Genomic DNA, 23,530 nt, shown 5'->3' on the forward strand with positions numbered 1-23,530 from the left:
AGCTCTGGCATCTGGAAAGCGGGCAGACAGACAGCAAAGCTGAGTCTGTTAGAACAAGGAGAGGGCCATCAGCCTCGCGGCCAGGCAGCAACTTCCAAGCTGAGCATCTCGACTGTGGCAAATTGTGGGTGGGCTCTTGTTGGGGAGTGTCCTTCGGGGAGGGCAGGATGCCCACTGTCCCAAGGGCCAGCTGCCACCACTGGAGGCTCTGGTGCTACTCTGGGAGCAGTGGCCAATGTGTAAAATGGCTCCAGGGCTGCCCTGGCCAAGAACGGAACGAGCTGCTGCTTTTCCATTTTCTCCTTTTATTTAAAGCTGTCACAATAGACTGGAAGTGCCAGGCAGCTCCACCTTCTCCCATCTTCTGAGGAGACGGAGCCCAGGGCTGGGTTCCACCGCAGGGAACGGTATGGCCAGCCTCTCACACCAGCGCCTGGAAAACCTCCAGCTTCTCCCGGTACAGGTGGTGAAACTGCTTGGCCAGGTAATGGAAGGGGGCTTCATAGTTTTCCATCTCCTTCTGGAGAGACAAGTTGAAGAAGGGTTGGCTGGCTTTAGGGATGTCACAGACAGCTGGCATTCCCCATCCCCTCCTCCCGTCAGGCGCTCCGACCTGTGACCCAACCTCTTCTTCCCAGCACTCGGGGCAGCTACTACGGTTCCGCCCGTTTTACAAGAAGGCAGCTGAAATGCAGAGAGATGAAGATGGCTTGCCGAAAGCCACACACTTGCCTGTGATGGAGCTGGGTCTGAACCTAGACATGTTCCCACAGAGCCTGTGCTTTTAGCTAGTCTCACTCTGTGTGATGGGACATCAAAACGAGACTCGTTCTTACTTAGCTTTGCCTGAGGTCCCAGAGGTCAAAGCAAAACAACAGATGGCATGCTCTGGAGGGAGGACCAAGCAGGATGGAGGCGGGGGTGTGTGTGTGCTGTGGTATTTCCCCAAGGATGGAATGTGGGCGCTTCTCTTTTCCCTCACCCTGAGGTCAGTGGGAGGGTCCCAAGAGAAGCCTACAGCCCAGGGACTTAGGAAGGTGCTGGGCCCAGGCTTGGAAAGCACTGAGGTGAGGCTGGGGCTGGCTGTTTGGATGGCTGAGCAGGACAGGAAAGACTGTCTGCACTACCTCCTCTGTCAAACTGGGGTTGCAGCCGTGCTTCCCTGGACCAGCAGAAGGCCCTGCAAGAACCCAGTGTGAAGCTGTCCTAAAGGGACCTCCCGGGGACAGCCCCCAGGAGGGTGATGGGTTCCACCACCAATGGATGGCCTGGAACGGAGGTTGCAGGAAAGGTGAGCAGGTGTCACCTGTGAGGCGGAAGCTGCAGGTGAGCGAGCGCCCCCTATGTGGGTAGGGAGGGCATCTCAGACACCTGGCAAGTCCAGAGGGGCCAGAACAGGTCCCAGCAAAGAGAGCTGGAGGGGAAGCACAGGTGTAGAAACACAGACGCAGAAGCCCAGTCCTGCTTCCCACAGCAGGCTCAGGGGGTGGAGCTGACTTTAAATCAAGAATTTTGACAGTCACTCAGGACTGGCTACTTTTATAACTGAAACAATGAATAATTTTGTGACTAAAGGTGCCCAAAGGATTTTTTATTATCTGAGAGATTCAAGTTCTGGAACTTGCCCTAGATTTTCTCCATCCTGTGGGAAGAACCTGCCCTATAGGGTGAGCATGACAAGCTCTGGGGGAAAGAAAATGATACTCTCTCCACTTAGCTATCATTTGTCACTCTCTATAGGAGAAGGCAATGGCACCCCACTCCAGTATTCTTGCCTGTAAAATCCCATGGACGGAGGAGCCTGGTAAGCTGCAGTCCATGGGGTTGCTAAGAGTCGGACACGACTGAGCGACTTCACTTTCACTTTTCACTTTCATGCATTGGAGGAGGAAATGGCAACCCACTCCAGAGTTCTTGCCTGGAGAATCCCAGGGACGGCGGGGCCTGGTGGGCTGCCATCTATGGGGTTGCACAGAGTCGGACACGACTGAAGCGACTTAGCAGCAGCAGCAGCAGTCACTCTCTATGTGTGTGCCCATGAGTCTTTAAAAAAAATTTTTTTTAAAGAAATAAGTTGGCAGAAGAAAGCACCCACTACTTTCAAGACAGTAGCTCAAACTATGAATTCACGAGTACTTGTTTTCAGACAATCCTTGCCTGCTGGCAAAAGTGCAGTCTTGAGAAGAGACAATGAAATAGTCCCACTAAAATGGAAGGATTTCCAAACCAAAGTATGTAACGACGTTATCAAGCTCAGAGCCTCTGTTCTACAGTGGTCTGGGGTGCCAGGTGTGCAGTGGCCCAGCTGGCTTAGGCAGAGCCCAGTCTATAATTCAGAGGCTCCAAGTATGAGAAGAGCAGCCTTTCCATTCTGCCAGACAGGGTGACAGAAACAGGTATGTGAAACCAGATCCTGCAGAGAAAGTTACTGGACTTTCCGGGAAGGCAAGTCCCAAGGTAGAAGAGACAAGTCACCAGCAGAAGAACCAGAGGTGTCAGTGTGGAGAGGGGGCTGAGGAATGAGAGGACTGCTGGCGGCCCAGACAAGTGTCGATACTAAGTTCACAACTACCAAGGACCGGAAGGCTGTCACTCTCCAGCAAGACCAAGAGGAATAACTCAGTTGTATCTGCAAGGTGCTTTGGGTTGTACAGAGTGTAACATCCTAGGACATGTCAAACAGCAAAACATTACCTCGGTTGAAAATGTAGTTAAGTGTCGAATGGGAAGAGAATGAGGCCGGCAAAGCACACACTCGAGGATTTCTAAATGAACCTGAAAGCTCTTAAAAGCTAGATCTTAGGGAAAACGCAACATAAAAAGTAGGGAATTCAATGGAGGCAAGCCTTTTTATACACATGGAGTGCTCCTGAAGTAGCAGATGTAAACGGAACCATTTTCCAAATGCACTAGGAGGGCTTGCCAATGACAGGAGTCCTTTTGTTAAATGACAAATCATAGTCTCACGGACATCTTTGGACACCTGTAGAGTAGGTCTGCTTTGCATGAAGAATCCTTAGAGCAGGGTCAGACTAGTGCTTAATCTGACCTAGAATTCTCCCCCTGCTGCTGCTGCTGCTGCTAAGTCACTTCAGTCGTGTCCGACTCTGTGCAACCCCATAGACGGCAGCCCACCAGGCTCCCCCGTCCCTGGGATTCTCCAGGCAAGAACACTGGAGTGGGTTGCCATTTCTTCTCCCCCTAGAGACTCCCAGAGTGGGCTCTGTGGGAGGCCATAGCCCCTTCGAGAAGGTTATCGAGCTGGGCAGGGCTGTGTTCTAGTTCTGGTTCTATGCTTGTTAGCTGGGTGACCAGAGAAAGCTACGCAGTCTTTCTCAGTCTGTCACCAGTGAGATAAAGAGAGCAGCAGGGCTGCTGGAAGCCCAAATAGATAATGTGTGCAAAACACCTGGTACACGGTGCAAACACCAGTTCCCCTCCTCTCTTCTTTCTGCAAGAGGAGCCATCCCTATGGATCTTTCTTGAACTTTCTTTTATTTAGTATTGCCCAACTTCTTAGAGCAGTAAACAATGCATTAAAATTTTTTAACTTCTGCTTAAAGAAATGCTTTAAGTTTTTTTGGTGTGAAAAGGCCAAATATTGAGGGGTGTCAGGAAGTCAAAGAGGAACCACAAAGGATCCCAAATAGCCAAAGCAATCCTGAGAAAGAACAAAGTTAGAGGCATCATAGTTCCTGTTCAAACCATACTGCAAAACTACAGTATTCAAAACAATATGACACTAACATTAAAAACAGATACAAAGAGCAATGGAACAGAACTGAGAGCCTGGATATAACCATATACAGATAGGGCCATCTAATATTTGACAGGGGAGTCAAGAATACTCAAAGGGGAAAAGACAGTCCCTTCAGTAAACAGTGCTGGGAAAACCAGATATTCACATGCAAAAGGATGAAACTAGAACCCTAATTGGCACCACTCACAGAAATTAACTGAAAATGAATTACAGACATGAAACCATAAAATTCCTAGAAGAAAACACTGGGGAAAAGATCCTCGACACTGGCTTTGGCAATGGTTTTACGAATATGACAGCAAAAGCACAAGCGACGAAGGCACAAATCAGTAAGTGGGACCAAAGCAGACTAACGAGCATGTGCACAGCCAAGGAAACCATCAGCAGATGCAAAGGCAACCTGCGGAATGAAAGAACGTACTTGCAAGCCACACATCGGATAAAGGATTAACATCCAAAACACACAAGAATTCGTACAACTCAACAGCAAAAACATAAATACTATGATGAAAAGAAATGGGCAAAGGATCAGCAACAGATATTTTTCCAAAGAAGGTATTCAAAGGACCACCAAGTATATGAAAAGGCGCTCAACATGATTAACCATCGGGGAAATGCAAATTAACCACATTATGTCACCTCACACCTGTGAAGATGACCATCATCAAAAAGACAAGAGATAACAAGTGTTGGTGGCGATGTGGAGAAATGGGAAGCCGTGTGCACTGTTGCTGGGTATGAAAACTGGTGCAGCCAGTGTGGAAAACAGGATGGAGGTTCCTCAAAAATTAAAAATAGAGTTGCATGTGATTCAGACTCAGACCCACTTCTGAGTCTGTAACCAAGGAAATGAAAGCACTATCTTGGAGAGATTTCTTCATCCACGACAACAGTCACAACATAGAAATAACATAAGTGTACACTGATGAGTGGATAAAGGCAATGCGGGCCACACACAGAGGAATATTATTCAGCCACAAAAGAGAAGGACATTCCGCCATTTGTGACAACGTGGATGAATCCTGAGGGCATTATGCTAAGTGAGATAAGCCAGACAAGAAAGACAAATATTGCTATGTTGTCACTTATAAGTGGAATCTAACAAAAGACAACTCAGAAACAGAGCAGATTGGTGGATGCCAGGGGCAGTGAGGGTGGGGGCAGGAGAAAGGGGTGAAGGTGATCAAAGGGTACAAAACCCCCCGTTTTAAAATGAGTATGTTGTGAAGATGGAACTATAAAGAAAAAAGAAAATCAAACAGCAGTAACTAACACAACATTTTAAAGCAAATACACTCCAATAAAAAATAAAACAAAATAAATGGCCATGTAAGACAACTGTGGCTGCATTTAGTAAGAAGAGAGGAAGAGATGGGCTTGGCTAAGTCTCAAATGGCATTTGGTTGTATTTCCTTTTTAATTACAGCTTTCTTAACCGCGCTGCTGGTGGTGCTTCGTTGGCATCAGCTCAGGGGGGACTAGTTAACCTGCACGGTTAATATCAAGTGTGAGCCGCAGCCTCCCCAGACATCATTTACACCCGCCCATTTCAATCGTGCAGAGGCGAACACCTGACCAGAGCTTGAACGTCCAGCCCAGTGGCCTCTCGTGATGAAAGCTAGGAGTGAAGGTTAATTTCTGAGTTCTATCAAGAATTCCAGAGAACGTGGGATATTAGGGTGAGGAGGCAATTTCATGAATGTGAGTGGAGGAGGAGGGAAAATGAAGTATTGTTTGCTGTGGGTGGAAGAGTTACTGCTTTGCTCAAAGGCGTGCTGCGTACAACATGGGTAACCCTCCATACAGTAAAAGCTCACTAACTGGAACTTCATTAATGCAGCATTTATGATTACTGGACCAGAGGCAAGACTGACATTTACCTCCGTACAGTCTAGGAATACAAAGATTTGGTGAGTAATAATAGTATAAATGAGATTACTGGGGGGAATAGTTATACTTAAAAAAAGCTAATATTGACAGAGCGTTTACTGTGCCCCAGATTTTGTGCTAAGTGTTTTTATATTCACCATCTGACTTAATTCTCATATTTATTACTCAATGAGGAATATATTTTATCATCCCTATTTAATAGGTGAGGAACCTGAGGCACAAAAGGTTAAATAACACTCAAGGGGCCCACAGATAGGGCTTCTATTCACCATCAGAGGACAGAGCACCCGATTTTACTTGCTACACTTTCCCTAAGGAAAGCATTCTGCTTTGGGGTGTTTAAGAAGTTCACATCCAGGGACTTCCACGGTGGCCCAGTGGCTAAGACTCTACCTTGCAATGCAGGGGATGCAGGTTCGACCCCTGGTTGGGGATCTGAGATCCCATATGCCACAGGGCAACTAAATTTGCACCCTGCAACTACCGAGCCTGCGTGCTGCGACTGGAGAGTCTGTGTACCACCACGGAAGATCCCGCGTGACAGTGCAACAAAGACCCCCACGTACCGCAGTGCCGCAACTGGAGAGTCTGTGTACCACCATGGAAGATCCGCATGACAGTGCAACATGTACCACAACCAAGACCCGATGTAGCTAAATAAACAAAACAGTTCACCGCCACATAGGAATTGAACAGCAGCACCCATCGAGTTTTGTAGATGCAACAAGAGTACCTGTAACTTAAGTGGAGTTTGAGCAGAAAACGACCTCAGGGCTATTTATTAAGTAGCCCACTGACTCTCTGAGAGAACCAAAGAATCAAGGCCAGAGGCCACAGGGCCGGGAGTGAGGTCCAAATGACCACTAGGGATGTTTCAGGCTGTGCCAGGCGTGGCGAGTCTACCCAGGAGCCCCAGGAAGGGGTTGGCCCCTGGCCCCTACTGGCTCTGAAGTGGATGTTTCTGGGTGGCTCCTGCAGGGGGCAGTGTTCACTTGATTCCCTGCCATCATCGCACAAACGTTCATCCAACTGGTATAGCCTGGGTCACATGCCTGCACCCTGGCTGCAGGGAGGCTGGGAACTCAGAACTCCCCATACAGGAGGGGCTTCACGTGACACTGTGAACACGCCAAAATCATGATATCTCGCATTGAAAGTGCTGGGAACAAACTACTCTGTCCCAATTCCTGAGGGCTCCTGTGGCTTGGAGTCACTCTGGGGCTGCAGCAAGGTGGCGACTGGGAGCAGTGAGGGAAACCAGAAGTCGGGGGTCCCAGTCCTGGTGCATCGTCACCCCATCAGGAAGTAGGAAGTGTGGGACAGCTCCTGGATCAGGGGACTGATTCTGAGGGCCTATAAAATAATGTGCCAACAACGCCATAACCACGTGCCTCCTGCAGACGTCCGGCGGCACTGTGGCTGGACACAACACGTTTGTATTCCTTACTAACTGGTATCCAGCTTTTCCCAGGGCTGGCTGGCTGATCCGCTTCATTGTAACACACGAGTGACTCTTGCTATATTGAGACGAGATCTCAGGCGAAGGATGTAACATCAGCTCCAAATCTGCGTATGGTGTGGTAACAACTTGATGCATGCAAGGTCACGTGAAAAACTGCTTCCAGCCAAGGCCCTGCTGCAGACTGGGGCTATGGCGCAAGCAGTGGTACTTACCACGGATGTTTCAAAACATTCCAGGCCTTGGCCCAGTGCCCACGCCTGGGCCTGGGCCACATCCACCACTCGCCTGCCAGCCAGGTCTGTCTTGTTCCCCACCAGCACACCTACTCGAAAGAGACAATCAGAGCATCACATTATAACCATGGCTGTCTGGGAGGACAGCTAGAGAGAAAAAACAGCAAGCAGCCTACTTCTGAGGGGTGTGAAATGTCATCTGAGAGAGGCCGTCTGACCCCAGGTGGTGAGCACCAGCAGACTCTGCGCTGGGCCCCCGGGGCCGAGGCAGAGTGGGCAGCATGCCCTTCCACCTGCAGTTTTTGTTCAGCCCCTTTTCTAGATCTTGAAGGTACCTGCCTGCCTTGTCTCCTTAAGGCTCCGAGTGCTGTGAAGGCAAGGACCAAACCGATGTGAGCATTTGCGATCATTTCTAGTGCATGGAGCAAACTTTCAAAACGGTCATTAATACTAATCTGAGGGCTGGGCTTGGAGTCAGGGATGCAGAGGTAATTTAGTTCTGTTGCCAGCTGTATCCGCTGCAGCTAATTTTTGAGCCTGCCTCTGGAGATTGCTTTCCTTGGTCTCTAATGAGGAGAATTTGTTGATCTCACATAGGGATGAGAAATAAACTGATTGAGAGCATTCAGAAGTGACAGCGGGCCTTGCATGTTTGCTGGTGCCCCACATACAGGAGAAAATGAGGGCTGTTTCCCTGGGGTGAGCCTTCCAGAAACAACTCGCATTCATATCCCAACACCTTCCCCTTAGTATGTTTGAGTTGCTCCACAACCCTGCCAGATGGGCATCACCAGGTCCATTTTACAGACTCAGAGGTGTGGCAACCTACTGAGGTTGCAAGGGCTCCGAAGGGGCAGAGCCAGGGTACAGTCCAGATTGCTACACCCAAAGCCCAGAGCATCTTGTTTTTGCACCCACAGGTACCTCTGCAGTGACCTTGTGCCCTTGAATTTGAAGGACAGAGGAGCTGCTGGAAACCCTGGATGCCTGCAGCTCTTACCTGGGAGGGTGGTCCCTGGAATCTGAGATCGAGCCTTCTCCAGCCACTTGCTGCAGTTGGTGAAGGACTGCTCGTTGGTCACATCGTAGACAAGACACAAGACATTGGGACTCTCCCACTAGGCAAGGCAGACAGGATTCGAACACGTCACTGACAGAGAAAGTGACTTCTAGGCGGGGAGGCAATGTGGCCTTCTAAGGGAAGGGACACGTGAGTGCAGGGAAATGAAAAATCCAAAAGGGGATATGAGTCAGAAAACTGAGCCACACCCATGGATGAAAACGATTTATCCACAGGTATGAATGGGAAGGCCTAGGCGCAGTGACCATGATGGCAAGAGGTTGAATCCATGCCAGGCTCTCTGCTGGGCATTTTCTGTGTGTCACTATGAAACCTCCCAACTCTGCAGGGCTGGTCTGAAGATCCCTACCATGTAGCTGAAGGTAGTAAGTTCAGAGTGGGTAACTGACTTGCCCAGGTCACATGGGATTCAAACACCAGGGTGGAGCTGATGCCTTTCTCTACCCAGAAACACTTTGTCTGCCTCGGTTCCATGAACTCATTCTGCTACTTGTTCTCATCGAGGGCCCACTCTTATCCAAGTTGATGTGCTTTTCTGCTCTGCAGGCCTGAAAGCGCATCCTTTTTTTTCATTAGCCAGTTGCTGGAAGCTGGTTTGCTAACATCTTCTTAATAAGGGTCGGCTTTTTAAAATGCAAAGGGTATGTTCTGCTTCTCCAGCAGTATGTCAGCCCTAATCCAAACCAGATCGGCCACTGGACAGGGTTCATGGTCCCAATTAAGAACCAAGGCTAAGCTCTCAGGAGCCGGCACCTTCTGGGGCTGCTCAGAGTCCTGGGCCAACCTGCTGCCTGGCACAGGCTATGGGACCGTGCTGATACTTGTCCTGGTCTCTGGGGACCCCCATTATGCACAATTAGAGACCGGTTTATTTCTAAGGTGTTATCACCTCCCAAGGTGTGAGGGAGAAGCCTTTTCCTTTTAGCTGTCCTTGGAAGGTCAGCCTGGAATTGGCTCTGCAGGCCTCTAGGATGGGAGGAACTTAGACTAAATTGATGATGCCCTTACACCTTCACTTCACAGACTAACTCAAGAAGTCTAGCTGAAGCCACACTGACCACCTCTGTGAGCATGCAGGAGAGACCTTCTTCTTCCAGGCCTCAGTGAGCAGACCCAGGATGGGCAGCAGGCGGCCCTGATGTCCCCAGACACTTTATCCCCTCCGCCAGGCAGCGCTGGCCATTACGTAGGCACGTGGTAAAACACCAAGAACTCATGCATGAGGCCAGCCCTGTGTGAAATTACCATCACTAGATCTATTTCTCTTAGACAAAAAAAAGAAAAAAAAAAAAGGAGGGGGGCAGCAAAAATTTCTATTAAAATGTAGCTGTTCTTGGAAAGGCAGGGGCTCTGGAGATCTCAAACCTTCTAATTAGCTCACTGGCCCAGATTAGTGGAACTGTTACCTTGGAAGGTACAGCAAACTGGATCCTAAGAGGAAGGCTATTCCGGCTGGAGGAGCCTGGGCAGCAGGGGCAGGTCCCAGAGCAAACCTAGATGGGGTGGGCTTGCAAATATGGGCACAATAAAGGACAGAAATGGTATGGACCTAACAGAAGCAGAAGATAATAAGAAGAGGTGGCAAGAATACACAGAACTGTACAAAAAAGATCTTCACAACCCAGATAAACATGATGGTGTGATCACCAACCTAGAGCCAGACATCCTGGAATGCAAAGTCAAGTGGGTCTTAGGAAGCATCACTACGAACAAAGCTAGTGGAGGTGATAGAATTCCAGTTGAGTTATTTCAAATCCTAAAAGATGATGCTCTGAAAGTGCTGCACTCAATATGCCAGCACATTTGGAAAACTCAGCAGTGGCCACAGGACTGGAAAAGGTCAGTTTTCATTCCAATCCCAAAGAAAGGCAATGCCAAAGAATATTCAAACTATTGCACAATTGCACTCATCTCACACGCTAGTAAAGTAATGCTCAAAATTCTCCAAGCCAGGCTTCAACAGTCGGTGAACTTCCAGATGTTCAAGCTGGTTTTAGAAAAGGCAGAGGAACCAGAGATCAGATTGCCAACATCTGCTGGATCATTGAAAAAGCAAGAGAGTTCCAGAAAAACATCTACTTCTGCTTTACTGACTATGCCAAAGCCTTTGACTGTGTGAACCACAAAAAACTGTGGAAAATTCTGAAAGAGATGGGAATACCAGACCACTTGACCTGCATCCTGAGAAATCTGTATGCAGGTCAAGAAGCAACAGTTAGAACTGGACATGGAACAACAGACTGGTTCCAAATAGGAAAAGGAGTACATCAAGGCTGTATATTGTCACCCTGCTTATTTAATTTATATGCAGAGTACATTATGAGAAACACTGGGCTGGATGAAGCACAAGCTAGAATCAAGATTGCTGGGAGAAATATCAATAAGCCCAGATATGCAGATGACACCACCCTTATGGCAGAAAGTGAAGAAGAACAAAAGAGCCTCTTGATGAAAGTGAAAGAGGAGAGTGAAAAAGTTGGCTTAAAACTCAACATTCAGAAAATGAAGATCATGGCATCTGGTCCCATCACTTCATGGCAAATAGACAGGGAAACAATGGAAACCGTGACAGACTTTATTTTTTTGGACTCCAAAATCACTGTAGACAGTGACTATAGCCATGAAATTAAAAGATGCTTACTCCTTGGAAGAAAAGTTATGACCAACCTACAGCATATTAAAAAGCAGAGACATTACTTTGCCAACAAAGTTCTGTCTATTCAAAGCTATGGTTTTTCCAGTGGTCATGTATGGATGTGAGAGTTGGACTATAAGGAAAGCTGAGTGCTGAAGAATTGATGCTTTTGAACTGTGGTGTTGGAGAAGACTGTTGAGAGTCCCTTGGACTGCAAGGAGACCCAGTCAGTCCCTTCTAAAGGAAATCAGTCCTGAATATTCATTGGAAGGATTGATGCTGAAGCTGAAACTCCAATACTTTGGTCATCTGATGTGAAGAACTGACTCATTTGAAAAGACCCTGATGCTGGGAAAGACTGAAGACTGGAGGAGAAGGGGATGACAGAGGATGAGATGGTCGGATGGCATCACCGACTCGATAGACATGAGTTTGGGTAAACTCTGGGAGCTGGCGATGGACAGGGAGGCCTGGTGTGCTGCAGTCCATGGGGTTGTAAAGAGTCGGACATGACTGAATGAACTGAACTGAACTGGAAGGGGAGTCAGGCTATGGGACCTCGAGGGCACCCCCTAGTGGGGAAGGAAATCTTTGCTCCAGGCCTAGGAGGTAGCATGCATGCTAAGCTGCTTCAGTCATGTCCGAATCTGTGACCCCATAGACTATATGCCAGGCTCCTCTGTCCATGGGATTCTCCAGGCAAGAATATTGTAGTGGGTTGCCGTGCCCTCCTCCAGGGGATCTTCCCCAGCCAGGGATCGAACCTGAGTCTCTCAAGTCTCCTGCATTGGCAGGCAGGTTCTTTACTACTAGTGCAGGAGGAAGACTGAAAAAAACATCCGTAGGAGGTGGTTGTCTAAGAGAAGAGGGTCACCAAGTCGGAGGGTACTCTGGCACATTGGGAGCCCAGCTAGTCCAGAGTTGGGGGGAAGGGCAATCACAAATCACATGCAAAAGCTGCTTTACCTGCCAAGGGGCCACAAGCCCCAAGGTTGGGAGGAATGACCCTTGAAGAGTGTTGCCACGGTCACCTTTCCTGGCGACTGGAGTGCAGTGGCATTGTTAAGGGGCAAATCTTTGGAGGGAGGAGGAGGTTAGAAAAAAGACTGATACTTGCCAATTTATCCAGCATTTCAGAAAACAGCTCTTTGCCGGCCGAGTCAAAAATGAAGAGTTCCTGGAATCAGAAAGGCAGGTCTCAGAAAGTTGAGGAAACCCCTGGCTGCACACGTGGATAGGACTCCTGCTTACCTTCAGGGTGATCCATGCATGCACATGTGCACATACATTTATCTCTTGTCCTCTGCAGGCAGAAGAGGATGAGAAGAGGAACGAACTCAGGTACAATTGTTTCCCACCCCAAGCAGCCCCTTCTGGGTGGCGTCTCACCTCTTCTAACCCTGAGTGCAAAAATACCAGGAACAAGCTGACTCCCCACCTGGCAGAACAGAATGCTAAACAGGCTGACAAGTGCTCTGGTTTCCGAAAGGTCATTCTGCACTTTGTTAACCAAATTGATTTTCAAATCTTGAAAAACGATCCTGTTTAAAGGAGGTCACGGAGGAGGCCTGGGGAAGGCATTTAAAGTAGGACAGTCTGTCAGGGTTCTGGACAGCTGAGGCTTGATGCTGGCGGAGGGCTCAGGATGACCCTTCCTGCCCGTGTCCCAACCTTCGCCGGCACAGGTGAGAGCCCCTCCCCGTTGCTGCCATCCAGGAAGTCTCCCCCAGTGTCCCTGTAATTTCCCACTGGCTCTGGTGACCAGCACACGCTGTCTGAAGGTCAGCAGCATCCTCTGCTTTGCACATTGGCGATAGCTGCATTCATTTTATCCCTTCTCACTGCATCTTGGGTACTTAAAATTGCTTTTTGCTCATGGACTGCTTTGACAATCTGGCGATTCTTAAACCTTCTCTCCAGGAAAGTACATGCAAACATTATTGTTTGGTTGCTAAGTCGTGTCTGACTCTTCTGTGACCCCACAGACTGTAGCCCGCCAGGCTCCTCTGTCCATGGGATTCCCTAGGCAAGAATACTGGAGGGGGTTGCCATTTCCTTCTCCAGGGGATATTTCTGACCCAGGGATCTTCTACATTGGCAGGCTGATTCTTTAGCACTGAGCCACCAGGGAAGCCCACAGGCAAAGGGAACAGCTTGGAATTCAATTTCAAGGGTTGAGCTTTACCACAGAGAGATGTGGGTTAGGAACTTTGATACTCAGGAAGTTCTAAGGGTGAGGTCCAGAGTCCAGTCTTTCTCACTTCCTCTTCTTTTTCTCTATAGATTTTATTAACTGAATATAGACTTCTATTTATTAATAACGTAATATATGGCAGCCCAAGTCACCAAATACTGTTACAAAATATCCCCTCACTTTTGCTAACTGAAAATCAGGATATTGCTTTATTCTTTTCTTCAAATCATTACAAAACTATGGTGTGGTAGAGACAGTCCTATAATTAGGTCCTGGTTGTTAACTCAATGGACATGAGTTTGAGCAAACTCCGGGAGATAGTGAAGGACAGGGAAGCCTGGCATGCTGCAGTCCATGGGGTTGCAAAGAGTTGGACAGGACTGGGTGACTGAACAACAACAATTAACTGTTTCAGGAGGGAACCTGGCCATGGCAATGTCACAGCTGAAATATGTACCTCTGAGCTCCTAGTCTTCTTTTCTTTTGGCAACTGTTGGCCTCACCTCCTCTTCTTCATCCCTTCCCTACAGTGCTTCCCATGTCCCTCTCATTCTGTTCCCAAATGCTCAGACAGGTCTAGACCAAGTCCTGGCACTACTGGGTAGCTAGTCAGATGTGAGCAGGTCCTGCTCCATCCTGGACATGATCCTCTTTCCTTCTCCCACCTGGACACTGGTGACCAGAGCATGCCCAGAGATCCTTCTTCTCCTAGTCCTTGACCACCTCTCCTAGTCAAGGACTACTGCTAAATTTCCAGCCTTAGCAAAATTAAGCAAGATAAAACCTCCAGCACAGGTTGGCACAGGCACACCAAGACCTAAATGGTGACTCAAAGTAACCAGGGGTTCATTATGCTGTATTTGTAATAAATTAGCACTGCACTTTCTGCCCCCTCCCCTGCTGTGGGTTACACTTGGGTGCTTATGGGTGACTGTGCATGAGGAGAAAAATTCTTAGAACCTAAAGTTGTCAATCAACTTGTCAGTCAGATGATGCAGGGCATAGGGAGGGACCACCACTCTAAAGACCCCAACTGTACACCACTGAGGGGCTGCTTCTGATTTCCAAACAACCTGTTCTTTCTCAAGAGGATACTCTTGTTTTGCTTAATAAAACTATTGCTACTTAAAACTGTTCTATGTCAAAGACAAATATCATATGATATTGCTTAAATGTGGATTATAAAAAATGGGTACAAATGAACTTATCCTCAAAACAGAAATCAAGTTACAGATATAGAAAACAAATTTATGGCTACCAGGGGGCAGGCAGGGGGAGGGATAAATTGGGAGATTGGGATTGACACATATACACTACTATATATAAAACAGATAACTAATAAGGACCTACTGTATAGCACAGAGAACTCCACTCAATAGTCTGTAATGGCCCATTGGGAAAATAATCTGAAAGAGTGTATATATATAACACACACACACACGCACATATATATATGGGGGCTTCCCTGGTGGCTCAGATGGTAAAGAATCTGCCTGCAATGCAGGAGACCTGGGTTTGATCCCTGGGTTAGGAAGATCCCTTGGAGAAGGGCATGGCAACCCACTCCAGTATTCCTGCCTGAAGAATTCCAAGGACAGAGGAGCCTGGAGGGCTACAGTCCATGGGGTCGCAAAGACCTGGACACAACTGAGCAACTACTGAGATATATATGTGTGTGTGTGTGTGTGTATATATATATATATGATTCACTTTGCTGTACACCTGAAACGAATACAACTTTATCAACTACATCCAATTAAAAAAAAAAAAAAAGCTGCCCTATGTCTCTCCACTGAAGTCCTTCCCCCAGAAGGTGAGAGCTAGGAAATCACTGTTCCCCAGGGATAGCGCTGCTTCTCTCCCAGAGTGGAGGACAGTGACCCCCGGAGTCCGCAGGCAGAGCTGGGGCAGCACTGAGCTCCCTCGGGGGAGCAAGGGGACCACTCACCACACTGTCCCCCGTGTCAGGGACTGGCACTGTTTTCACCACCAGATCCACCCCTGTTGTCTGCGGAGGAAAAGGAAGAACACACACGTCAGGGGGCCCCAGGGTGTATTGTCAGGAAGAGCACCCCACCCTGGGAGGCGTGTCCCTGGCTCCGGTGTCTGTTCTGGGCTCACTTCTTGTGCATAAGTCAGAGAGGACCTAGTCTCATCCAACCCCCTGCCCACGAGCAAGCTGTATGTGGTGACCAGCTGACCACAGGCTAGTCTGCTCCATACGGCTCTGCACCCTGTGGCTTGTGGCCATTCGTCAGGTCTCTGAGGGTTTCTTAAGGACACTGGGAAAGTCACTCCCTTAGGGTTATCTGATCACTTCTCTTTAAGCCTTTGCCAGGCCTACGACACCCACATCTCACCAGGGTGTAGTTCTTCTGGAAATGGGCCCCGTCGCTGCGGAAGAGCTGTGCCAGGGCAGTCTTGCCCACGGTGGGGTCTCCTGTGAGGTCAGAGTAGAAGAAAAACACTGCTTTCACGCTGATTTGACTCAAGGATCTCCCACTCCAGAAACTTAGTCTGGAAACCGAAAAACTTCAATGAGTTCTCAGAGAAAACGTGCCTGATTCTCATGGGAAATCGCCCTGGGGTTGCTGGCAGGGCAATGGGTCTGTGAGACCCATTTTCCAAACCAGCCTCATTTCTTCCGGGCTAATCCTTTCATCTGCAAAAACTGACCCAGAAGGTAACAGAGTCGAAGGAGAGCTTCTGAGCACTGGAAACAGAACTGAGACTCTTCCACTGAAACATACCTGATGGGGAAAACCTGTTCCTTACAAACTTGAATTTACTTTGAAGTCTTGAAGGTAAAAAGCTTCCCAGGTGGCGCTACTGGTAAAGAACCCACCTGCCAATGCAGGAGATGTAACAGACATGGGTTCAATCCCTGGGTCAGGAAGATTCCCTGGAGAAGGGCATGGCAACCCTCTCCAGTATTCTTGCCTGGAGAATCCCATGGACAGAGGAGCCTAGTGGGCTACAGTCCAAAGGGTCACAAAGAGTTGGACACAACTGAAGTGACTTAACACACTTGAAGGCAAGGAGGTATGACCAGGCACAGACTTACGGGTTCAGGTGACTAAACCACTTTGAGCTAGAGCATTCATCCTTAGAATCCTGCATAATTACTGAGGGGCAGAGGGGGTGACAGTTAGGTGGGACCGTATTTATGACAGAGAGTCAGGGACTACATGTATCACCTGAAACCCATTTCCAAAGGACATTTTCCACTTCCACCTCCTGGTACCCATTTGCAACCACTGTGGATCCATCTTCCCAGGGCCTCTCCTCCAAGTCTACTGGCAACAGCCACTGGTTCCTCTGGCAACAGCCACTGGTTCCTCTAAGTCTATCTTATACCTACCGGGTCCATCTCCTCAACTTTGTCAGTGGACAGCCCCATAAATTGGTACCTCCAAACTAAAAGTTAATGTCACATTTTCAAGTCTGAGACCTGGACCTTTCAAAAGGTGGCAGGGGCAATTTGTTCTGGAGTTCCTCCCGGGCCCCCAGGGGTGCTAGAGACTCTCAGGGCTCATCCTTCACTCCCCTGTGCCCTCCCAACACCCCCACCGGTGGCTCTGCGTGGCCTCCTTTGATACCACGCTGTTTTCATTTGCAAGATCTTTTCCACCTTGAGCTTCACACTGACTCTCCCTCCATCACCCAGCACCTTGGCGGAACACCCGTCTCCTGCTTTCTCACCCCTTTGATCCTCAGCAAAATCGCCATCAAGCTCACAGCCTTCTTAGTTGCATCCTTTGATGTCATATCCTCACCTTAATCCACATCATGGGTGGCTCAACGTTCCTTTTACTTGACTCCTGGATAGCCTGCTGCTCTGTTCACTTTTCAGTTTTGACTTCTGTCACCTCATGTGAGACAACTACTTGACTACTTGTGACATTTCCTTTCACGTTGACTTCTCTGGGTCTGAATGAGCTAGTAAGGTCTTGCTTTTCTATCTGCTACCACTTCTTAGAAGGGAACCAACATGGGTTGAGCCTCCATTATGCACCCATTGATACAAACTCATTCACTCCTTCCCAGGCCCCTTACTTGACAGATGAAGATACTGAAACTCAGAGAGCTAAGTAATCTGCCTAGGATTCCAGTAGCATACTCTTTCTGCCCTCTCCTAGAGCTCAGGGACCCTTCTGGCCCATTTCTAAACTGCCCCTGCGGGTCCTCATCCCTGCAGCCTTTCAGGAGATGACTGTATCCATCCTCCCGACTTCAATTTTGTTTCTGCATCCAGTTGGAAATTGACTCCTCCCGCTTGTGAAATTCCCCACAGATTTGTCCTGGTTAATTTCATATATCTTGCTTCCAACTGTCAGTCAGAGTTCCCCATACTTCTGGAAAACCTCCAGTGTCGGCTAAGGAAGGATCTGAGCATGCGCAGCAAGGGGAGCCAGCCGATAAACACGTTTGCAAAGCAACGAGATGACAAGTGCAAGTTCAAATAATGCAAGCTGAGAACCAAGGTGTCTGAAGGCGCAGGGAGGAGAGAAGCTGATGAGGGCTTTCGTCAGCAGGGAGGACTTCCCTGGAGGAAGCTGAACCCAGGGGTGACGGTGGGGACAGGGGACGACAGGTGCACTGCTTGATGGAGAGGGTGCCATCTGCAAGGTCACCTGTGACCTCGTAATTGCCAAGTTCAGTGGTTTTCCCTCAGTCCTCATGCTCCTTAACGTCTCTGAAAGATGTCAGCGTGAAGGAGCATGCCTCCTCCTCCACCAGGGTCAGAGCGGCCCTCTGGCCCTGGTGAGCCTGCACTGGCTTGGTCTTCCCACTGCTCCTCCCCCTCCCCCATGTGGACATTCTTGTGCATCCATCCTTAGTCCCCATCCACTCTGTCCCATTTACTCTTGCTACCTTTGCTGTTACTTCACGTGCCACAATCCATCTCCCAAGCTTTGCATTTCCAACAACCTGCAGGTGTCTTCACTGCAACGCGGGGCCTTCACCCAGTCTCAAGTGTGTCCACAGCCACACTGGGGCCAGAGTGGTCCTGCCCCCGTCTCATTGTTCTGTTCACCATTCACTCTCACTGTCCCTAGACTTCACCCACAGTCGCCTCTGAAGTCTTCACCTCCTTCCTCCCACGCCCAGGCAGCTCCTCTTTATTCCTTACATCCTTCACTGGGTCTCCAGCCCGAATTTCCTTTGTTGTCAGGGCTGACACTGCCCTAGTTACCTTGAACTTCAACTGGGTCTCTTGTCTCAGCCCCAAACTCACCCATCCGTGGTCTGCCTTGTGATGCTGGGGGCTGGGGCTCCGCACTCACATTTCTCTGTCTCCCAGGGGCTTCCTGTCACACTCAGGGGCTTCCTGTCAGGCTCTGCCAATGTGAGTTCAAGAACTCTTCCAATGTGGAAGGCTGGTCGGGGGTAGGAAGAGGGACTTGCTCCTTCTCCTCTTTTGCAGTTTCTCCTAGCAGTCTCCTAGTGATGGCCTTCACCCCAGCAGCAGAGGTCGGCTGCTGCCTCAGTTGTGTTGTTTGTGGTTCTGCACTTCTGGGCCGGCCTGAGTACACCCCCTCAGAGACATTAGCATCGGTGGGTAGGGTCCCCTTCTCAGAGATCTGCAGCTCAATTCCAAGGCCCTTCTGAGCTTCGGGGTTCTGATACCCAGCCATCTTCCCTCTGTTCCTGCAGCCCTGGGGTGAGGCTCCTTCCTGCAGTTCCTCTGTGCTGCCTCGCTGTTCCCATTTGTCTTCCCCGCCCTCCAGTAGGTGTTTAATGAACATCCCATGCTAAATCCTCACTATCTAGACACTGAGTGCAGTTTCAGCTTTTGCCTGGACCCTACCTCATGCAGCACTCAGTAACAGAAGTGATCTTAAGACAAAGCCCCTTGGGACGGGCTGGACTTGTCTTTCCCTAAACCCAGGACTGAGCTCCCGGCTAGTGGGCAATGGGTCCTAGTGATCTATGACAAGTGCTGACATCACACACTGGGTACCACCCCAGCCGGGCAGTGTCCCCTCCTTGGAAATCTGGATCCTGGCTCGGGGGGTGGGGGAGGTTCTTCTTTAAGTTTCTGACAACGCTGATCTCTACCTACCCCTTCAGTGTCATGACAATGTTGTCTCCTGGGTTTTTCAGTCTCTGACACCCGATGAACCAATTCCATACATTAAAACCTCTCTGCTGAAATGCCTAATGTATCTTCTGTTTTCTTGACTAGATCTGGACTGCAAAAACTTCCCAGTTGGCCCTATTTCCTTTTTGTTTTTTCTTGCTGCTTTTCTTTCACCCTGAGTTTGGCATCAACAGACAGGCCTTCATAAAGCAGAGCTTTCCCCTGGTGATGTGCTCACAGAGCCTGTCCAAAGATGCTTTCCACTGTGTACACTTCTCCACCTTCCAACCCGACTATCCCTTACACAAGATCTGGGCTCTACCCTCCTATTCTCTTACTCCCTGAAAATTCCTCGAAGAAAATCTTCTTCTAGGTCTCCCTAATACAAATCCTAATCCCGCTCAATTTTCTGCCAGGCAAAGCTCAAAGAATGTCCTTCTGATGACCAGCCTCTGAAGGTCATCCCTCGGTCCTGTCTTTACCTGCCTGGCTACTGTGGCTCACTGCTGGTGGCATGAGACTTGTCAGAGCAACCTTCCAGGGAGGCACAATTATCACCCCCATGTCTGTCAAGAGGCACTAAGTACATGGTACTCAGGGCACAGATTCCAGCTCCAAGGCTTATGAGCTGTGTGACCTTGGTTCTGTAATCTCTCTGGGCCTCAGTTGCTACATCTCCAAAATGGGGAATAACAATATCCATCTCAGAGAATCATTATGAGGATTTAAGGAGTTAACATCTACAGTGCCTGACATATATTAAGTAATATTTAAGTGATCTGGAAGCACATAAAACACAGATAAATGTTAAGTGTTGCTTTCTCTCTTCATCTGAGGCAGCACAATTAGCAGCCGTGCCTTGAGGTATGCCTCTGGGAGCTGGCACACAAAGGGTATTTGCTGCGTTATAAGTGTTTGTGTGCAACCCAGGGTTTCCTTCAGTGTGGGAGTGGGCTGGGTTCATCCTGAGATTCCCAGTGCACCTTGTGTGGTGACTTACACATAGTAGGTGTTCAATAAATATGAGGACTGAATAAGCACTTGAATTGAGTCATCAGGACCTTTGGTAGCTAGTTCTGTGAGAGAACAGACGTAGATTGACTCCATTTAAACAACTGGTCAGTGCGGGAGGAGGTGCGTGTGGTGGGGGTGGGGTGGAGATGGGCTGTGCATAGCGATTCACTGCACTGAGGTCTGTTGTCCCTGGAAACTTCCAAGATGAGATAGATATTCTTAAGGCCTCAAAAAGAGGCTACAGATTGAGGGCTAGGTTGGAGTTTAGGAACAACTTGTAAGGCCATGGATGAAATCAGGTAAAACTAGTATTTGAGAGTGTGAGTATAAAGGACAAGGAGTCTAGAATCAAGGCCTGAGATGGTAGCCTGTGGGGCTAAGAACAAGCCCTGGAAATCAGATATACCTGGGTCTAGATACCAGCTCAGCCAAATCCAGCTGTGTGACCCAGGGCAAATGCCCCAACCTCTCTGGGCCTCAGCTGCCCCATCTGTAGAGGAGAATGACGATAATCCTGACCCCACAGAGCTGTTGAGATGACCTGTGCTGAGGGTATAGCACAGCGCAGGCACAAAGATGATGCTCAGTAAGTTGCCTCGTGATAGAAGTTGATTTAAAAAAGAAATAGGAGAAAGAACAGTCAGAGAGAGAAGCCCATTAAAAAAAAAAAAATCTAACTTCAGAGAAAAACATCTCCATCTTATCCATGAGGAGACTGAGGCTCAGAGAAGTGCTTTGTCCAAGAGGACACAGCCAATCTGTGGAATTATTTTTGTTGCACAATACTGCCCCCGCTGGTGCTCTGGAAACTAGACACTGCTTTTGAAGACCATTCATTTCTTTTGCTCCAGCATGATCTGAGTGACTTCGATCAGTCATCTTTCTGTGTGACTCTTTTACTTCCAAACTGGAAAAGTCATTACAAACACCACCCCTTTCAGTCTGAAAGAGAAGAATTTAAGGAAAATAATCTCCTTTTCCTCTATATAATCTCTCACTGCTTCTTTCCTGAATTGGTCAGAAAAACCTGGAAAGGTCACAGGTTTCAATAGTAACACAAGTTAAGAATTATGGAGGTGAGCAGATCTGGGGGGTGGGAATCCGGCTAGGACCTTGGGCAACAGACTTCATCTCAGTCCTCAATGAGGTCAGAACAATTCAGCATCTAACCCAGGGTGCCATGCTGTGCTTAGTTGCTCAGCTGTGTCAGATTCTGCAACCTCATGCACTGTAGCCCGCTAGGCTCCTCTGCCCATGGGGATTCTCCAGGGAAGAATACTGGAGTGGGTTGCTATTCCCTTCTCCAGGGGATCTTCCCGACCCAGGGATTGAACTCGGGTCTCCTGCATTGCAGGCAGATTCTTGACCAGCTGAGCTACCAGGGAAGCCCTACTCCAGGGTGCTGCTGCTACTGCTGCTAAGTCACTTCAGTCGTGTCTGACTCTGTGCGACCCCATAGACAGCAGCCCACCAGGCTCCCCTGCCCCTGGGATTCTCCAGGCAAGAACACTGGAGTGGGTTGCCATTTCCTTCTCCAATGCATGAAAGTGAAAAGTGAAAGTGAAGCCGCTGAGTCGTGTCCGACTCTGAGTGACCCCATGGACTGCAGCCCACCAGGCTCCTCCATCCATGGGATTTTCCAGGCAAGAGTACTGGAGTAGGGTGCCATCGCCTTCTCCGCTCCAGGGTGCTACCTACTGTGAAAGGGTTAAATGAAATATATGTGCCTGGCAATGTAGCAAAGACTCAGGAAAGTACATCTGTGCTCTGAGGTCCCAGGTCCATAATCCAGGCAAATGTTACCTGGAGTAACATTGAGCAGTAACACCATAAATATGCATGCCACATATGCATTCATTCTACAAATGTTTACTGAATACTTCCTATGTTCCAGTTGTATGTTCTGGGTGCTTGGGATGTATCAGTCAGCAAAACAGATACCCACTTTTGGGGGATTCAACATTTATGTCCTCAAACTTATGGGGCAGCAACCATAACTTTGGGTCTTAAAGACAACATACATGGTATTTTTGCAAACACTGGTCAGCTGGACATTACTGTCTCCTATCCCTGTTTTCAGAAGAATAGGGTCAAGGAAAAAAATTCCCGTAAGTAAGGACCACCTAAGTCACTGATGCCTAACTTTGGAGTACAGCACATGGTTTAGTTGAAGCACTTATGGTGTGCTTAGCCTGCTTTTTTTAAAAACCAGTCTGCTCCTCTTGAATACAGCTCCAATTGGTAACGGTGGTCTCAGAGTATGACAGGGAGCGAAGGAAACCAGCCGCAGCTACAAGTGTGCTCTGGAAGATAATTATCCCATGCCTAATGGAATTTACTATATCAGTAATTGCATTAACTCGCCTTTGAGAGAGAGAAAGGGAAAGACGGTAGATAATTTACGTGAACAAAAGCTCTCAACAATTTATGAAGTCTCTGGATTTCGGACACTGTATTCGCCCGCAAGTTTTCAGACTCACCTGCCAGGATGCATTTGGCTGCGAGCTTCACCATGGTAACCAACCACCTCCACGGACCAGACAAGAGAAGAGCGGCTGCTGGAGGCGCTGGTGGTCCTGCCTGGGAAGGGGAGTAGGGAGAACTGGCGCTCAAGGGGCCAGTGGCCACAGTGGGGACCGGGACAATGGGGCCTGGACCCTTCGGGCAGCCCGTGGGGCGGTATTTGGCGCTAGGGTCCCGGTGGGGCGCGGAGGAGCGCCAGAAGGGGTCAAGTTGTTCAGAAGGCAGCCGGGAAGGTCCCAGGGAGGCGATGCGGCTCCCGAACCCAGTCCAGCCCCCGGCAGTGTGGTTCGGGAACAGTGACCCAGAAATCCTCCGGCCCCCAGCCCCACTGTGGCTGTGATGTCCGAGCAACCACCGCCCGCCTGCCCCGCCTCCTCATCCCCCACCCCCGCCTCCTCCTTGCTGGCCATCGATTGGCTGCCATCAAAAATCCCACCCCCGCCCAGGGCTCACGGAGACCAGTGAGAGAAGGGGGCAGGGCTAACAGCCTTTCCCCCCCAGATAATTCGTAGCAGCAACTGCTCTTCAAGTTTATCTCGCTTGACTAATAATTGCAGAAGATGTCAATCATTTCCGCCTCCCGCCCCCTCACGGCTTGAAAGTTCAGGGAAAAGCAGCTCCAACCTTGTATATCCAGAAGCGGCGATAAAACA

The 23,530-nt window shown here is 49.0% G+C and overlaps 1 protein-coding gene across 4 annotated transcripts; it reads right to left on the minus strand.

Moving 5' to 3' along the window:
* Positions 1–288: 288 nt before the first annotated feature.
* Positions 289–23,245, minus strand: IFT27 (intraflagellar transport 27). Of its 4 annotated transcripts, XM_070789764.1 has the most exons (8): positions 22,835–23,245; positions 15,616–15,695; positions 15,204–15,263; positions 12,179–12,238; positions 8,346–8,463; positions 7,325–7,434; positions 6,217–6,303; positions 289–520 (listed from the first exon to the last, which is right to left on the minus strand). In XM_070789764.1, exons 1-8 carry the CDS (start codon positions 22,866–22,868, stop codon positions 422–424), a joined length of 648 nt encoding a protein of 215 aa, XP_070645865.1. In that variant the 5' UTR covers positions 22,869–23,245; the 3' UTR covers positions 289–421. The 4 variants fall into 4 exon arrangements, with proteins under 4 accessions (XP_070645865.1, XP_019816885.1, XP_070645864.1 ...); XM_019961326.2 differs by lacking the exon at positions 6,217–6,303; XM_070789763.1 differs by lacking the exons at positions 15,204–15,263; positions 15,616–15,695; positions 22,835–23,245 and adding an exon at positions 12,313–12,555.
* Positions 23,246–23,530: the final 285 nt, after the last annotated feature.

Source organism: Bos indicus, chromosome 5, assembly GCF_029378745.1.
Source record: "Bos indicus isolate NIAB-ARS_2022 breed Sahiwal x Tharparkar chromosome 5, NIAB-ARS_B.indTharparkar_mat_pri_1.0, whole genome shotgun sequence".
Classification (NCBI taxonomy): domain Eukaryota; kingdom Metazoa; phylum Chordata; class Mammalia; order Artiodactyla; family Bovidae; genus Bos; species Bos indicus.

Excerpts from the sequence above, each read along its gene's own strand:
- IFT27 (XM_070789763.1), bottom strand. The coding sequence starts at position 12,555 with ATGACCTTTCGGAAACCAGAGCACTTGTCAGCCTGTTTAGCATTCTGT. Across the intron at positions 8,464-12,178 it reads CTGAAATGCTGGATAAATTG|TGGGAGAGTCCCAATGTCTT; the intron begins GCAAGTATCAGT and ends TGCCTTGCCTAG. Across the intron at positions 7,435-8,345 it reads TCCAGGGACCACCCTCCCAG|GTGTGCTGGTGGGGAACAAG; the intron begins GTAAGAGCTGCA and ends TCTTTCGAGTAG.